General features: G+C 43.4%; 1 protein-coding gene across 2 annotated transcripts in view; it reads right to left on the minus strand.

The window, feature by feature from the left end:
* TRMT61A (tRNA methyltransferase 61A) overlaps positions 1-18,339 on the minus strand; it is a 35,015-nt gene that overhangs the window by 14,213 nt on the left and 2,463 nt on the right. For both annotated transcript variants that reach the window (XM_072115953.1, XM_072115954.1), the window contains exon 3: positions 9,280-9,546. In XM_072115953.1, the coding sequence (XP_071972054.1) occupies positions 9,280-9,546 (267 nt within the window). The remainder of the gene's footprint in view (positions 1-9,279; positions 9,547-18,339) is intronic.

Below are 18,339 nucleotides of genomic sequence, written 5' to 3' on the forward strand. Positions count from 1 at the left end.
TTCCTCAGGTTTTGTATGGCAGGAATGGTATCATCAAGTAACATCAGAAACCTCCCTGATAGCATAACCTACCTGTTACATGTTTCAATGTGAATGCAGTTCTAAAACAGAATACAGATAGCAAATCAAGTGTCACGCAGGACAGTTTGAGTAATGATTATATATATGAACAAGTAGAGGGGTCTATGGAACAAGCAGTAACATAAGTATCTCACAAGAACTAAAGGGACTAGGAGACCAACTCCCTAGTGATCACAAGATTAAGGCTCCTAAATCCCCCCAGCTCCATTCATTTCTATGCCATCTCACAGTCCCATAGAGCTGCATGGAGAAGCAGCAATGTGCATGCACATGCATTCCTATTGAATAGGGAATTTAAGACTCCGTTCTAGAATTCAGAACACAATGATCACTAAATCGCCATTGCCTTTAAATTAAGCCATGCGAATCTGTAACTGAAGGCCACATATTGTGAACTTGATGATCCCATTAAACTAGCGGGTATGATGAAAAATAGTTTATGTGCCATACAACTCATTCCTTGCTGCACCGGCCTTAACAGAAATCTAATAAATGTCAGGGGGAAAAAAAAAACGGATCCAAGGTAAAGCAGGAAGGTCAAAGAAAACTGAGTATAGAACCACGTCCGCCTAAGGATTGTTTTTAAACTTGGCTTTACATATTATAATCAGGTGAACACATAATATCAGGGTGCACCTTTAATAGCCATGTATATCACAAGCTAAATTCTACAGAACAAGGTTTGGATTCAGCTTAACAACAAATTTTGCTTCCTCCCCAATCCGCAGACCACAGATTCATCCAGCATTAGACAAAAAAGCGTTTACAAAGCTGACCAGCTGCTACTCCACGTCACCGATTCCTGCATGTGGGCGAGGGGTGGGGGCGCCCATTACAACTACAGAGCCGTGAGTCAAAATCATCTGAAAAATGCAAAAATCACAAGAGAGAGAAAAACATGATGGAAAAGTAACCCCATATGTGCCGGATCACCTGCAGATAAACAAATCCTTGAGGCTGCTATAGATGTTGAAGTAGGAGCTCTGAATGTTTCTTTATGCAATTCTTACAGTTATACATAATGTGATAATTTCCTAAGTGAATGATACCTTCAGTACTGCTCAGCCTGAGCTTTCTGGTGTATGAACAGAATTCTAAATGTACAGGAAACCCCAACATCAATATGTGCAGAACAGGAAAGTAATACAAGGCTTTATGTCACAACCGCAATGGGGTGGTCACCTAGTTTCCTCAGATGCAGGTATAGTTAAAAGGTTCATACAATGCGTAGTTTCTAGAATTCAGACAAGTATATGACTTATTTATACAAAGCCAGACACAGTCTAGCGCTCGGGAAAATTAGTATTTCACGTACGTCCAGGTAAAACAGAAGCAATTCTACAGAGAAGCTCAGCACTGAATGTGGCGCAGGATGCAAGAAAGATATCGCATAATCGCACCCCTAAGTGACCGGAGGCATCCAAGGTTAGCAGAATATGGACACGACAAGACATCCTTTACTGGGAGCTTCTATCAGAAAAATGACAAATCCCTGCAACATAATCGGGTTTTCTTTTGTTAAGAACCATTTGCAGCCTTATAAAATCAGCTTTTACATCCAGCAGACGGAATCCATTAGGGGAATACATTTGATTACTCCGAGCCACCAACATCAATATAGATTTATTTCAAGCAAATATAGCAGTAAATAAAAGACCGCCAAGGTTCAAAGGGTCTTTAAAATCATCTGAGAAAATAATGGATCAGGATACTTGCAAATGCGCTACAAGCTCTGGCCCATTTATAAACACTTATTTTTCTTTATAGCTCCAGGGTAGAATTACAAGAAGACAGAATAGAAATGTGGTAGGAGGTTTATTAGAGAACCAGGAATCTAATTATACTACTATTTGCTACATGCTGGTGGTCATACATGAAGCCTACTGCAATGATCATTAGTAACAATGTGCCACAAGGCTTCATTTGCAGGTGTCCCCTCAGCTTTGTGGGGAAAAAGAAAAAATGTAGAATTAGACTTACCGGTAATTCAGTTTCCATCTAGTCCTCCATGACGGCCCACTTGGAGGATGCCCCTTGACCTCTGTAGGGACAGGAAGCAGAGAGGTTAAAAGCCTCCCACCCGCATCCTCCCGCCAGTGTCTACCAAATAACTACACCGGTGGAAGGTACAACAAATTTTTATTTTGTATGTTAAACATTCACATACATACAGAAAAAATCAGGGAGGGAATATATATAGGCCGTCATGGAGGACTAGATGGAAACTGAATTACCGGTAAGTCTAATTCTACATTTCCAATACGTCCCCCATGACGGCCCACTTGGAGATCTACCAGATAAGTAGGAATTTCTAGGGTGGGATGACCGCTTGTAGAACTTTCCTGCCAAAAGAAAGATCTTGAGAACAAGGTAAATCCAATCTGTAATGTTTTATGAAGGTGGATGATGAGGCCCAGGTAGCGGCCTTGCAAATCTGCTCTAAAGATGCACCTCTTTTTTCAGCCCAGGAAGTGGACATAGCCCTGGTGGAATGGGCTTTTAGGTCCGTTGGAATCTCCTTCCCTTGTTGCGTATAACATGTGCAGATAGCTAACTTTAGCCATCTTGCTATTGATGTTTTCGAGGCTTTCCTCCCTTTGTTTTTTCCCTGGAATTGAATAAACAAGTTATTGTCTAAACGCCAGGGCTCTGTAGCCTTTAGATAAGCTAGTACAATTCTTCTTACGTCTAGAAGGTGCCACGAAGCTTCCCTACTAGTGGAGGGTTTTTCGCAAAAGGATGGTAGTGTGATTTCTTGAGTTCTGTGAAATCTGGATGTCACCTTGGGAATGAAGCCTGGATCTAAAGTAAGAATTATACGATCAGACAAAAGTTGCATATAAGGCTCTTTGATTGAAATAGCCTGAATTTCACCCAATCTTCTAGCTGTAGTGACAGCGACAAGAAGGGTAGTTTTTAACGTTAAGTTCTTTATGTTGGCGCTATCCAGAGGTTCGAATGGTGGTCTGGAAAGTGCGTCTAGGACCAGTTTTAGGTCCCATGTAGGAACTCTCCTGAGAATCTGGGGTCTGATTCTGGAGGAGGCTAGGATAAATCTTTTGACCCACCTGTGCTCCGCCAGTGGACGATCGCAGAAGGCGCCAAGTGCCGAGACCTGGACCTTTAAGGTGCTAGTAGAAAGGCGCTGTTCCAGGCCTTTTTGTAGAAAGTCCAAAATCTGTAAGATATTGGGGTTAGATTGAGATGGAGGATTATCTCCACAAAATGTTACAAATTTTTTCCAGATTTTGTGATAAATTGCGAACGTAACCTTTTTCCTACTTGCCTTAAGAGTGGTTACTACAGCCATGGAAAGACCCCGCGATGTCAGGAATTCGGACTCAGGATCCAAGCTGTTAGCTGAAGCCGTCCCGGGTCGGGATGTAGAATCGGCCCCTGGTGTAACAGGTCTCTCCGCGAAGGTAGTATCACTGGTTGCTGCTGGGTCAGAGATGTCAACAGGGGTACCAGTTCTTCTTTGGCCACTTTGGACAGATCAGTATCACCCTTGCCTGGTCCGTAAGGATTTTTCTGAGAACCCTTGCCACTAAGGGAATAGGGGGAAAGGCATAGGAAAGAGGTTCGACCCATTGATGGCTGAAAGCATCCAGTCGATCCTTCGGTGCTCCCGCCTCCAGAGTGTAGTATCGATGGCACACCATATTCTTCTTTGTGGCGAAGAGATCGATTTGAGGAATTCCCCACAGACTTGTCAAATGGATGAAGACTTCTGGATTGATGCTCCATTCGTTGGGAGAAATTTGTTCCCTGCTGAGGTAGTCTGCCTCTTTGTTTAGAATTCCTCTCAGGTGAGTTGCGGAGAGGGAGAGCACGTTCTCCTCTGCCCAGGAGAAGATCGTTTGTGTTAAGGTGGAAAGAGTTGTCGATCTTGTCCCCCCCTGTCTTCTTACGTAAGACACCGCTGTGGTGTTGTCTGATAAAATGTGTACATGGTGGTTCTTCAGGAGAGGTGTATTTAGCCTTAGGGCTTCCCAGATGGCCCGTAGCTCTCGATAATTTGATGGCTTCCGGGATTGGGAAGTCGTCCATAGACCTTGGGCGTAATGGGAAGGGAAGACCGCTCCCCAGCCCACACTGCTTGCGTCGGTCGTAATTGTGAGACGCGGAAGGCAGTGCCAGTGGACCCCGTTCTCCAGGTTCTTTCTCTGTAACCACCACTGTAAACTTCTTTTTACTGAGGATGGGATGATGACCTTCTTGTCCAAACCTGAGGGTCTTCGATCCCAACTGCTCAGAATCCAATTCTGTAGGATGCGAGAATGATTTTGACTCCAGGCCACTGATGGGAGACAGGCTGTAAGGAGTCCTAAGATCTTCATGGCTCCTCGGATTGATATAGAAATCTTCATTCTGAAGGAGTGAACGTGATGTCTCAGATCTTCCGCTTTTCCCTGGGGAAGAAAGGACATCAGGTGAGTGGAGTCCAACATTACACCAAGGAATTTCTTGAGGGTGGAGGGAGAAAGATCTGACTTTCGGGTGTTTATTAACCATCCCAACTCTGAAAGCTTGTTCATCGTAAGATCTCTTGCTATAATGAGATCTGAACTGTCTTTTCCCACAATCAGCAGGTCGTCTAAATAAGGGATGATAGATACTCCCTGTAGTCTCAGAAAAGCCACCACCTCCACCATGATCTTTGTAAACACTCTTGGAGCTGATGAAATCCCAAAGGGAAGAGCCCGAAACTGAAAGTGTAGGACAGAACCCTCTGGAGAGAGGACAGAGAATCTTAAGAATCTTTGAGATGAAGGGTGAATTGGGACGTGATAATAGGCGTCTTGCAGATCTATTGTGCACATGCAGTAATCGGTGTAAATGATTTGGGTCGCAGATCTTACCGATTCCATGTGAAACCGTCTGTAAGTGATGAACTTGTTCAAGGCCTTTAAGTTTATTATCATCCGGTTTGACCCGTTTGGTTTTTTGACCAGGAAGAGGGGAGAATAGAAGCCCGTCTTTTCTTGATCTTGAGGGACCCGGGAGATCACTCCTGAGAGAATGAGAGATGAGACTTCCTGCCAGATGAGAGAATGGGTAGAGGAAGAGGTAGATGATAAGGGAGGCATAAATCTTGATGGTGGGGGGGTACTGAATTCTATCCTGTATCCTGAGTTGATAATATTCAGGACCCAAGGGTTTGAAGTAATAAGAGACCACTGGTTGACAAACCCTATAAGACGCCCCCCCACTCTGGCGTCATTGTCTCTTTCCTCCGGAGTTGTCAGGGGAATTTGAGAATAGAAACCCCCGACCTCTGCCGCCTTTAGGGTAACTCCAGCGACCCTGTTTACCTTTGCCCCGAAAGGTCTCCTTGGTGTTCCTGAAGGGACGAAATGGAGGTTTCTTGGAAGGTGCTTTGTTCTCCGGAAACCCCTTCTTCTTATCTGAGGCTCTTTCTAATATGGCGTCCAACTCTGGACCGAAGACGAAATCTCCAGCAAACGGGATACTGCATAGCTTCGTTTTAGAACGAATATCACCGCCCCATTGTTTTAACCACAAGGCTCTCCTTGTGGCATTTGTTAGAGCCCCTTCTTTGGCCGCAAAACGGACGCCTTCAGCTGAAGCATCGGCTAGAAAGGCAGTGCCAGATTTAAGAAGAGGAATACTTCCTAACAGAGAAGCTCTAGGGGTGCCTTCTCTGATGTGGGATTCTAATTGGTTTAACCAGAAGAAGAGGGTTCTGGCAACTGAGGTAGCCGATAAATTTGACTTTAGGCTGGTCATAGATGTTTCCCAGGCCCTTTTAAGAAGGGCATCTGCCTTTCGGTCCATAGGGTCTTTGAGTTGCGCTGAGTCTTCAAACGGTAAGTCTGTTTTTTTGACAACCTTTGTCACCTGCACATCCATTTTAGGAACAGAGTCCCAAACTTTGGAGATTTCCCGATCAAAGACTAGACGTCGTCTAAACCCCTTGGAGGTTGTGATCTTCTTCTCTGGGTCCTTCCATTCTTCTGTAATTAACCCCAGAAGGGTATCGTTAACTGGGAAGACGCGTTGTTTTTTGGCTCTCAGTCCTCCAAACAATTCGTCCTCTCTAGATGTGCAGGGGACTTCTTCTTCAATGTCTAGAGTTTCGCGTATGGCCTTCAGTAGATTATCTAACTCATCCAACTGAAAAAGGTGACGTGGGTCAGTCTTTTGACCTACATCCTGGGAATCAATTTCTTCTGTATCCACCATGGAACAGGAAGGGACTTCTGAATCATAATTTTCCTCCTCAGAGGAGGAGATGTCCGCTAATCTTGGTTTTTTTGGAGGGGGTTCCTTCTGTGTTGCCGAAGCCACTGAAGCCACCACTTTCTCCTCAATAAAGGATTTTAGTTCATCCATAAATGATGTTTTTTCCTCTCGCATAAACTCTTCTATACAGTTTTTACAAATGGGCTTTTGGTACGCCTCGGGCATAGTGCGAAAACACATATTGCATTTCTTAGCAGTGTTTCTGCTCTTTGCCGGTTTGCTAGCTTTCTCAGACTTTTCTGTTCTGTCCTCTTTACCTTTCCCCTTAGTCCCTTGATCCTTGTCCTAAGGGAGAAAGGTAAGGAATAACTAACTTGGAGTTCTAATGTGATATACTACTAGAACATGCCATACAGCACCACTTACGTAACCAGGAGGGTGGAGTAGGCCCAAGTCTGCCTCATCAGCCATGTTAGAGATGTCTGGGACGGCCAGGCCACCGAACGGTATATGCTCCTAAACACCAGACACCGTTCCTCTGTTAGAGCTGAATTTTATACCTTAACGGGGAGCCCATCCCCCTAGCTGGTGGCTCTGCTGCGCCTGTTCTGGCGCTCCGAGGCGCGTCTGACGTCACTTCCGGTCGGGGCCGGAAGTCGCCATCGGCCGCAAGGAACTCCTGGGAACGGAGTTATCCGCGCGGCCTCGCGTAGGCCTCATTCGGCTGCTGGAGAGGACCGCTGTCCGGACCATCGGGGGACCAGGGAGGGAAGGACCCGGCCGCGGACCCGATCCGGAGGGGAACTACGACCTGCAATAGGCCGGCGTAACCCCGGTGAGTTTTTCCTCCTTAGAAAGAACATGCGTCCCCCCCCCCCCCCCCCCTTAGGAGGAGAGGAGCCTCTCTGACCTATCCCCTGTAGGGACAGGAAGACACTGGCGGGAGGATGCGGGTGGGAGGCTTTTAACCTCTCTGCTTCCTGTCCCTACAGAGGTCAAGGGGCATCCTCCAAGTGGGCCGTCATGGGGGACGTATTGGAAAATTATTGTATATACTAGAGCAGTGATGGCGAACCTTTTAGAGCCCGAGTGCCCAAACTTCAACCAAAAGCCACTTATTTATTGCAAAGTGCCAGCGCAGCAATTTAAGCAGTAATTTATTTCTCCTTGTTCTTTGACAACTTTCAATCCTTCAGCCTCCTAAAGACACCAACACAGTTGAAAGGAAGAGGGCAAATTCATCTATCATTGTAGGAAGGTTCTGCAGGCAGATTCTTTGAGTGCTTTCTGGTGAACTTCATGCTGGGGCAATGGCCCGGGTGCCCACAGAGAGGGCTCCGAGTGCCGCCTCTGGCACCAGTGCCATAGGTTCGCCACCACTGTACTAGAGTATAAGCCAAGGTTTGTAATTTTACCACAAAAAAATGGGAAAACATATTGACTTGAGTATAAGCCTAGGGTGGAAAATGCAGCCACTAATCTCTAATAAAATGCCCAGCAGCGTGCCCCCCAGTAGTATAATGCCCAGCAGAGTGCCCTCCTGTAGTACAATGCCCCATAAAAAAAAAAAGTTAGTACCCTCTGGCGCTGACCCCCGACGTCCTGTTCTCCCCACAGCACCTCTTCGGGTACCTGGACAGGGCGGCAGATGCACGTCTATGCGATCTGGCGGCTCAGAAACTATGACATCAGCAGGCGGTGACATTTCCACGTCATAGTTTCAGTGCTGGCAGAGTGCATAGAAGGGTGAGTACTAACTTTATTTTTTATATATACTCAAGTATAAGCCTAAGAATAAGTGGGGCTTTATCAGAATAAAAATTGGCAGATGCCAAGGAAATCCATCAGCAGAAATTATTCTTATAAATCAGTTTGCTGTAAAGCATCTCATCACCTTCTGGATCATGTTTTTTTCATTATCTAGCGCGGTGATATCACCAAGAAGATGAAGTGAGATGAAGAGTGGTCATATAAAGTCATGGAGGAGAACATGGCTATGAAGTCAAGCTCTTTCTACTTCAAAATGTTCTCTTTTACTATAATCATAGGAAATCTAGTGAATGTTGTCACTGTGGGAGTGTGCTGAGGCGAGGAGAGCTTGACTTCAGTACTAAAATCTCTGCCTCACTTCATCTCACTTCAAATTTGATTTTCCAGATAGTATAGAATATTCTTTACTAAGCTTTATTCAGAAAGGAAATCAAGTGCAGTGCCTAGAGAGTACTGAAGGAGAAGTCCCTATTTCTGACCGGTTGTGTGGGGTACTGAGCAGTGCAGGAAGGGGTGTGCAGAACTTGTGATATATGGAGGTCATAGAGTTTACAGTCATACCATATGAACAAACTGTACATGCGCAGAGCAATAGCGCTTCCCATATTTAATAAAAAGCAATGTACAATAAATAAGGAATACAGGCGGTCCCCTACTTAAGGACACCCGACTTACAGACGGACCCCTGTGCCCACTGTGACCTCTGGTGAAGCTCTCTGGATGCTTTACTATAGTCCCAGACTGCAATGATCATCTGTAAAGTGTCTGTAATGAAGCTTTATTGATAATTCTTGATCCAATTACACCAAAAATTTTGAAACTCCAATTGTCACTGGGGCAAAAGAAAAAAATTTGTCTAGAACTTCAATTATAAAATATACAGTTTCGACTTACATACAAATTCAACTTAAGAACAAACCTCCGGACCCTATCTTGTATGTAACCCGGGGACTGCCTGTATCTGGTGTATAGTCAAGTCCTATCTACATGTTTCTGTTCTCAATAGAAGTTCCAAAGCATATTGTTCCTGTGTTACCACAAGCTTTAACTATACAAAAAGCCTCACAGTGTTAATAACAGTGCAATCCCCACGGTCCCAATCCCCAATTGCTCAAATATAGCTTGACTGGCAATAACAGATAATCACTAGGGATGTGACATATGAAAAACAAAACAAATTATAACAAAAAAACCTCAGTACAACAGTAAGTTTGCCCTTACCTTCAATCTTTAATGCATCTTTAGCATGACCGATAGCCTCCCAGGGTGATGGTATGTCTAGAAAGACAGCATCTGCGATGTGAGACACCCCAAATCCATTCTTACATACATCCTGATTCTTTACCGTTACCAGATGATCTACTTTATGCTGCCGGAACTCTTCCATAGCTTTCTCCGCTCTCTGCTGGTGGAACTCCACTGTGTATAGATGTCCTGTGGGGGCCACGGTACGTATAATTGCATGGGAAAGCGAACCACTGCCCGTACCTAAGAAAACCAAGAGAAGACATGAGCACTCCAGTAACCATGAAATCATTGAACTGTAATAGGTGCTCCAGGTACACCCATTACTTTATGCACCTTCCCGGTCGGCCTCTACTAAAACTACCACTGCCTACATTACGAAAGCTGTCTGTAGGTAACACCGATAGTCTTGGTCCTATTTAACATCCCAATTTGAGTATGTCCACACTTGCCACACATCCTTTTTTTTATTATTTACCAGCTGCTACTTCCATGCCAAAAAGTCACTTAAATATGCAAGTTACACTGAAGTGCTTTGGCAGAGCACTTTAGGGCTCAACATCTTGCTGGACCCTGGAGTGACATTTCTGAAGGAGAAAGGGGGGTGGATAAAAGATGCTGGGTATGGAGCCGGAGCCCTGAGGTGTTCTCAGCTGTTTAATCCTTTAGGTGCCCCTGGCAAACATGACCACTGCTTCTATAGGGCTTCTAGACAATTACACACAAATATACACATATAAGGTATTGTCGGGTCCATAACAACATGTCCAATAAAATAAAATTATTATGAATCATAAAAATATTATTAAAAAACATACCACAGATTAGGATTTTTGCAGAACCAAACAAAAAGCAAGTGATTAATTTATACCACAATGCTTTAATACCACAACACCAGAATAAAAAGGACAGCCCAGGGCCGCTTCTGCCATGAGGCGAGGTGAAGTCCCCGCCTCAGGCGGCAGATAGCGGACCCAATTTAAGAGCGGCATTTTGCCGCTGGTAGCACGGACTTGCCAATGGGCTGGCAGGTCCGTGCCACCTGTAAAATAAATTACACCGCCGCCTTTAAGGCGACATTTCTTTGTGAATTCGGAGGAAAACCAAGGCGGGAAGAAAGTGTAAAGTACCCTACCGGATGGAGTAGATGGTCACCTGTAAGGTACTAGAGGTCACTAATATCTGTGACTAATGACTACTAGTGTATAAGGTAGCATCACCAGGGGCGCGTACGCGTGCGGGGGGCAGCATTTTAAAATTTCGCCTCAGGCAGCAAAAAGGCTTGAATCGGCCCTGGGACAGCCCTAATACAAAAAAAAAAAAATTTAATGATAGAAAAGGACGATGCAAAACCTAAATGATTTTTCTCTGAAATGCATTTTTATTCAGCAAAATTATTCAAAGGGGAAAAAAAATCTATATAAAGAACATAAAGAACATAATACCTATGCTATTCAGTGTGTAAACAAACAAAAAATAAAATAAAATCACTAAAATAGTCAAAATAGTGTTACAATTCCCCTTGGTATTGGTTTAGTTTTTAAATGGGGCTTTTTAGGGGTTTGTTATAAGCTCAACAAATGCCACATAGCACCTGAAATTTGTTTCGGCAAAATTTGCCCCCCCAAATGCGTAATGGCGCTCCTTCCTATCTGCACTCTGTTAAGGACTCATAAAGTGGTTTATATCCACATGTGCGGTATTGCACAACCAAATCTGAGATGTGGTTTCTTAGTTTATCCTGCATGAACATGTAAAATTTTGTGCTAAATAAACATTTCTTTTAAAAATCAGAAAATTCTGTATAGAGCCTTCTTATTGGTTTTTTTTTCCCTCGTTCAATGCTTAAACCGTTAAAAATCTTAAGAAGGGCTATTTTGGATAGTTTGAAGGATGCAATTTAGAAATTTGGTACTTTGTCGGGAGTTTCTAATAAACAATCGATACTAATAAAATGTTCAGAAACTAAATGAAAGTGTAGATAAACCTGTACCCTGATAATCTAACCCCATTGTCAGCACACAGTATCTCATAGCACAGAGGAATCATGAAGTGTCTGCTTAGAGAGTCCCTGCCCACGTTAGGATCCAAAACAAGCAATAAAACTGAGTAAAATTGTAAAAGGTTTAAAATATATATACCCCTTTAAATATACTAAGGATAACACATTCTCTAATTCAGTGTTATAAACAAAAATACAGCATTTCACAGATATAATTCCAACCTGTCTCTTATCAATCCTGGTGTTAACAATTTTGGTTCCCTTGGAATCCGACCGCAAATCTTCTGACTATGGTCGGATTCTTCTCATGAATAGCTTCTCTTGGATTCACAATACAGTGCTCTCTGCCTCCTGCATTTCAAGACCAGCTCACATACAGGCACTTCCTGTTGGCAGGTAGCGTGTGCAGAGACTTAGGCCGGCAAACGCAAACAAAGTCGCGCCCACCGGGGCGGGCCTCGGCCCGATCGCATCAGCGTTTCTATGGCAACGCCTGCGATCGGGAACGAGCCGCCGGTGTTTCGTGTTAAATTAACGCAAAACACCAGCGGCTCGTTCCCGATCGCAGGCGTTTCCATAGAAACGCCGATGCGATCGGGCCGAGGCCCGCCCCGGTGGGTGCGACTTTGTCTGCGTTTGCAAGCGCAGACAAAGCGTCACGTGTGGCGCCAGCCTTACTCCACCAGCTACAGACAGATAAAGTCTTAATCCAGGGGAGGGAGGCATGTAGCAGAGCTGACTCTGCGGGTGTTATAGGCGAGTTGGCAGAGCTGAGAGTGTCATTGTGTTTTATAGCCATCTCATCGAGCTCATCTCTGATCTGCCAAATAAAAGCGTAGATAAACCCTGGACCCTGATAATCTAAGCACATGGTCAACACACAGCATTTCATTGCACAGAAGAATCGTGAAGTGTCTGCTTAGTGTCTGGAATCTTACACTGACCATCACCGACGGCAATAAAACGGAGTAAAATTGTCAAGTAAAGGGGGTTTAAAAATCTTTATTGTGAACACATCACTAAGCTATTTAAATTTCTTTCATGGGCGAACCCCTTTAAGGTGAAAATGAGCTGGGTCCTTAAGGCATTAAACAATGAATATCAACAAACCGATCGAGAAAAAACAGGGAATTGATATAGAAAGTATGTTGGAAATATATTTTTATTAACGCATATTACCGTGAGCCTTTTCTGGAGAAGACTCGCTAAACAATGCAATTAGATTCCCCAGCTGCTCCAGTGCTGCCACTTCTGCGGCGAACAACCTGTCGCCAGTACAATTTATATTGGCACTGAGATTCTCAGAGTATAACAAATCGACATTATGGGGTACAGCCCTATCACTCCTATGCTACTGTACTGTTTTTGTCAACAGAAAAAACTGAATATAAAACACCCCCCCAACTTGGGAGACAAGTATTTTTCTACATGGCTAACCTTTAATTCATTTGCAGGGGGTGGGGAATGTATACATTTCCATCAACCTTCGTAGAATTACAGGCTCACAAAACGTATTTGCTTTGGCAGGACTCTGGAACCAATAAATCAGAGGCAGACGTGATTAATGGAATATACCAGTGTGGCCGTTTACAGACTGCGGAGACTAAAAGCGCTTTACTGGGTGTGTGGCGAGACGCCTTCATGAGGTTCTGCCTTCATGCACAAGCTCCAGTCACGTTCTCTTTGTCTCTTGTTCGGAGAACAATGTGTGAGTGACACGAGGCGCTGCATTCATGTGGATCTCCAAGCACTTAGCAAAGCGTCCTCTAATGTACCCCAAGAGATTTCTGTGAACCACGCTACACAGAGATTACAGCAGCTGAATCTATAGGAAACTTCGGCCGAATCATACATGAACAGATTGATTTTTAATTAATTGGGAAACTTTCTGTATGGAACCCGAAGCTAAACACTTAACAAGACCTTACACTTATACAAATTTTTAATAGTACAGATACTGCATGTCAAATTTGAACAATAAGCAGTACATTTTTGCGGCGCTTAATTATTTATTTTTTTTACATAAATTCAAAATAAATTTTGCATATATCACTGAACAACACTGAGGTTTTGAAGTACATTTTTTTATCAGTCAACTTAGTGTTATATAACCAAAGGCATAACCTATAATATGTTATATGTAAATCCTTAAAACACGGATTCAGAGGGGCATTTAAAAGATTTTTTTGAATTTTTAGTATAAAAAAAAAAAATAGCAAAATGATGGCATTGTGTTTCTTTTTCAACTTTTTAGTGCTAAAAGAAATCACACGGCTCCAATTACTTTCTGTGATAGTAACAGCTTCTGCACCTGTCTGTCCATCACATGACCATGGACAGATTTCTATCCAGTGGAAGTAACATTCTTTAGAAGGACAGCAAGCAGAGATCTAGAAAACGGAGGAATTGATACAGAAATGAGATTGGAAAATTGGATAAACTTTTCCTTACCCAAACTATATCAATAATTTGCTGAAAGTGGATAACACAGAACCACCGTGTAAAGCCAGATTTATGACTTGCAATTTAAAAAAATAAATAAATTGAATGGTCACTCCCCTCCTGGTGTAAGCGTTGCCATTTTTTTTATTATTTTGTGTATTTTTTTTTTTTTTTTTTACACATTGTAGACACTGAAAATAGATTAAAAGACTAACGTCCCTTTAATAAATCTGATGGGCAGCGGAGCCCCAACGGCAGTCATACAACTGACTGCCCCCCTTCCCCCATAGACTGATTTGTTGCAAGGAAAATTTTTCATGATAGGCGAGACTGAGACTGAAAGTCATCACGGATTACAACCTCCTACAGGACGATCTGACAATTGCTTTGTGAGACACCTAGAAGTAACATTGTGATAATTTAATGCTCGTCTTCTTCTACTCTACTACATGCCGCTTACTGATCGGACTGTATATTCATGGCTCAGGCTACAACACTGAACCTACATCACATCTCTTAGCAAAACAGCAGAAGCATATACTTAGGACCACCCTCAAGCTGACACCAGTCTTCCTGCATCACTGTGCACTACGAATCCACAGTGATACTACCCTGTGGTGTGCCCCAATACCTCCTACTCCTTCCAGTATTCTAGTTTATCATCTTATGTCCTGAGAATCATTGTTATAGGATCAGGTTCCCGTACATATGTTAAAGGTGATCAACCGCTGGTTTATAGCAGTATTCACCTTAATGCTGCCAGGCAGCTCCCAGCAGGGTGTATTTGGCTATACGTTTATTGGAAGCCATTCTCTGGTAGTTTGGTTAAAAATTGACATTTAACCTTTATGTAAATGAAGTACAAGTTCTCCGGGCAGGAAGGGAAATGTGCAGAGGAAGCAAGGAAAAGGGAAGAGAGCCAGAGGGGCTCTGGTGACGGCCCCAAAAGCACTTGTACTTCATTTACATAAAGATTAAAGTTAATTTAGAACCAAACTACAGGAGCATAGCTCCCAATAAACGTATAACTATATTCACGCTGCTGGGAGGTACCCAACTGATTTAAAGGTGAATACGGCTACAAACCTGGTAAAATTATACCATAAGGAAGCCATCACATAGCCTTGTAACCTTCTAAAAAGGTATTGTATTAGGCATTACATTAGAAGCCTATGCAGATAAGATCCGAGCTATTATTCTGTCATGAACAGGATGGTAATGTGGGATTATAGGACTCGTCAGAGACACCATTTTTCCTTTAAGGGCATAGTGGAATTTTCCACTTACACAAGGGCATATGACATTGATATAACCTGCAAAAGCTTTACAGATATGATTTCATATCACCGCCATATCATCAGTATCAGCTGGGTCCACCCGCTACCTCTGCGGCTAAGGGGTTAATCTGCGTAGTAGAGAACACCGAATCTCCTAATAAAATGTTCCTTTGCTGCTGCAGAGATACCATCTGTGACCTCAAGGAGAGCGCAGATCACATGTCCTGACTAAGCTCCCTGAACACCGGCTTACAGAGAGGTCTGCAGGCAGCAGCCCATTATCACAATGAGATAGATGAATCCTCGCTTGTGACTACATACATCCATATACATCTACAAAAATCCATATGAAACATTATATTAACTTAAAGAACTAAATGGCCGATCCCCTTAGCTGTATAAACATTGATTAATAACATGCACAGACCAGCGATTTTAATTGCGATTAGTAATGCAATTCATGCACAGCAGGGAGGAGCGCGATTGAATGATGAACACAGCTATATGCATTGCGTTTGGTTTAGTAATCGTAATCTGACTCAATAGGTGATCGCAGCAGTAGTTTGACACGTTTTAAAACACAAACGCAATGTGTGAATGCGCCTTAGGCCGGCGGCACACGTGGCGTTCTGAACCCGTTTTTGGGCCGTTTTTAAGCAGTCCGTATAAAAATACATGCAGTTTTTGAAAAACGCATGCATTTTTGACCCGTTTTAATTAAGATACTTGGTAAAACCGGTAAAAAAACGGATGTGTTTCAAGATACAATGGATCAGCTGAAGAGAGATTTGCCTCATTGAATGGACATTAACAGTTGCATTTACAAAACACAACAGCCATTTAATTAGTACGTGATCAACACCACGTGAGAAGGCACGCTAAAGGGGACTGCCTTGGCCTGATCAAGTATGCGTTTCTATGGAAACGCATAAAATTGCTAGCCAGAGCCTGGTGTCTTGCATTAAAACAATACAAGACACCTGGTTATGGTTACCGATCGCTTGCGTTTCCATACACATATATGATCAGGCCAAGGACTGCCCCGTACCTTAGCGTGTCACCACATCCCAAGATTCAATCAAAACACATGTAGTTTTTGAAGCCAAAAGCTGGTGTGGATCATAATGGGTGAGAACACATCATGGAGGTGGCAGTCACACGTGCTTCTAGCATTGGGTTTACAAATGCAACGCGCGCATGGGGATGGGTCTTGACTTGATCGCATATGCATTTCCAGTGAATCGCATGCAATAGGTAAACAATACAAGACGCCAGGTGCTGGTTACCAACTGCATGCGCTTCACTGGAAACACCTGAGCGATTGGGCTGCATGCGCTACAGTTGCATTTAGTACATGTGACCGCACCCATATAGAAGCTGCTCCTTCACTTTTTTTACTTGAATTCTGGTTTGGACACCATAAACTGCATATGAAAAACTGAGCGTGTGAACACAGCCTCAGTGAATGCTGCAGGAGAATTTTAAAAATTCTCCAAAACAAGGAATGATTACAAATTTAAAAAAATGGTAAACTCTATTGTCAAACTCTCAGGGTGTGTTCACACATGGCGTTAACACATGCATCTTCAAACGCATCACAACAGCTGAGGTGATTTGCCAAATTACATTGCATTTGTGTTAACACATGGAAACGTTGTGTTAATACCCGTGTTTGTTAATGCAATGTTTACAGCAATGTAATTAGGCAAATCAACTCTTCTCCGTTTGAGCGCATGAGTTAAAGGAAACCTACCACTTAGGGTGAAGACACACGTGGCGTTTTTGGGCCGTTTTTGGGCCGTTTTTACTAAGTGCGTTTTCAGATCGTTAAAAAACGCATCCGTTTTTTAAAAACGCATGCGTTTTTTGAAAACGCTTGCGTTTTTGGCAGTTTTTCATTGCGCAATTTCGGAAAAACGGACAAAAACGCATGCGTTTTCAAAAAACGGATGCGGTTTTTAAAAACGGATGCGTTTTTTAACGCATGCGTTTTTAACGATCTGAAAACGCACTTAGTAAAAACGGCCCAAAAACGCCATGTGTGTCTTCACCCTTAGAATGGCAGGGGTGAGCTGTAAGTACCGAGCACCAGCTCAGGGTGAGCTGGTGCCGGTACTTACTTTCGTTAGTGTTATAAACCGCGGTATCGCGGTTTTAACACTTTTTAAACTCTAGACCAGAACAGGCTTCGGCGCTGCGTGCCTACATAGGAAATAGCGGAGATGTTGCGCGCTGCGCGCCTACATAGGAAATAGCGGAGATGTTGCGCGCACGGTCGCACGCAGCGCCGAAGCCTCTCCTGCTCTAAAGTTTAAAAAGTGTTAAAAACGGCGATACCGCGGTTTGTAACACTAACAAAAGTAAGTACCGGCACCAACTCACCCTGAGCTGGTGCTCGGTACTTACAGCTTACTCCTGCCATTCTAAATGGTAGGTTTCCTTTAATGCCACTTGTGAACGCACCCTCAAGTTTTTGAATATCTCTTAACGACAGAACCTTAACTGCAGCAATCTAAATAGTGTACATTTGTTTAAAGGTGCTGTCCGTGACTATACCAAAAAATTTCGAGGGGGGCTGTACAAAAAAAAAAAAACCCCCAAACCCCTACTATCCTTTTCCAGCGCTCCCTGTGTCGTGCGCCATTGTCCCTCAGTGCCACGCTCTCCTTTGGTTACAGGGACACAGCTACTTTGCTCCAATTACTTCCGTCAGTCTTGCACATCCACCTGTCCCAGTGCTGCATCTGGCACTGCTACAGGGGATGGGTGGGCTTGCCAGGCATTCGGAAGTTGTCAGAGTATGTAAACAAACAGGAGCACAGCAGAAGGGACAGTGGCCCACGACACCAGTAGCGCCGAAAAAGGTAAGTGGAGGATTATTTTTTTTTTGTACAGCCCCTCCCACTGCCCACCTCAAGTTTTTTTTTTATATAGATACATGACCGTATCATGAGTAATGAAAACTAAAAAAAAAAAACGAGTTGCAGGCGCCAGAAATGGGTGTTATTGAGTGTGGCGATTTCATTACCAAATGGATGAGTAAGCGAAAAGGGAAAAAAGGGAAAAACAGGAACATGATTCCAAAATGAATCCAAAGCATTCAAATGATTTTTACCTGGAGGCACACCCATTTCACTGTTTTTTCATTTTTGCTTACTTGCTCTAGTGACTTATCATGTTAACCGTTCATAATACAGTCACTAAGTAATCATTTTGTAATGAATTATTGGCAAAATGCTTTCACTGGATGTGTTTGGCAGCACAGCATATTGGCAATCTTCTAGATTTTATGCCACTGATGCCATGAATGAATGG

Source organism: Engystomops pustulosus, chromosome 7, assembly GCF_040894005.1.
Source record: "Engystomops pustulosus chromosome 7, aEngPut4.maternal, whole genome shotgun sequence".
Taxonomy (NCBI): Eukaryota; Metazoa; Chordata; class Amphibia; order Anura; family Leptodactylidae; genus Engystomops; species Engystomops pustulosus.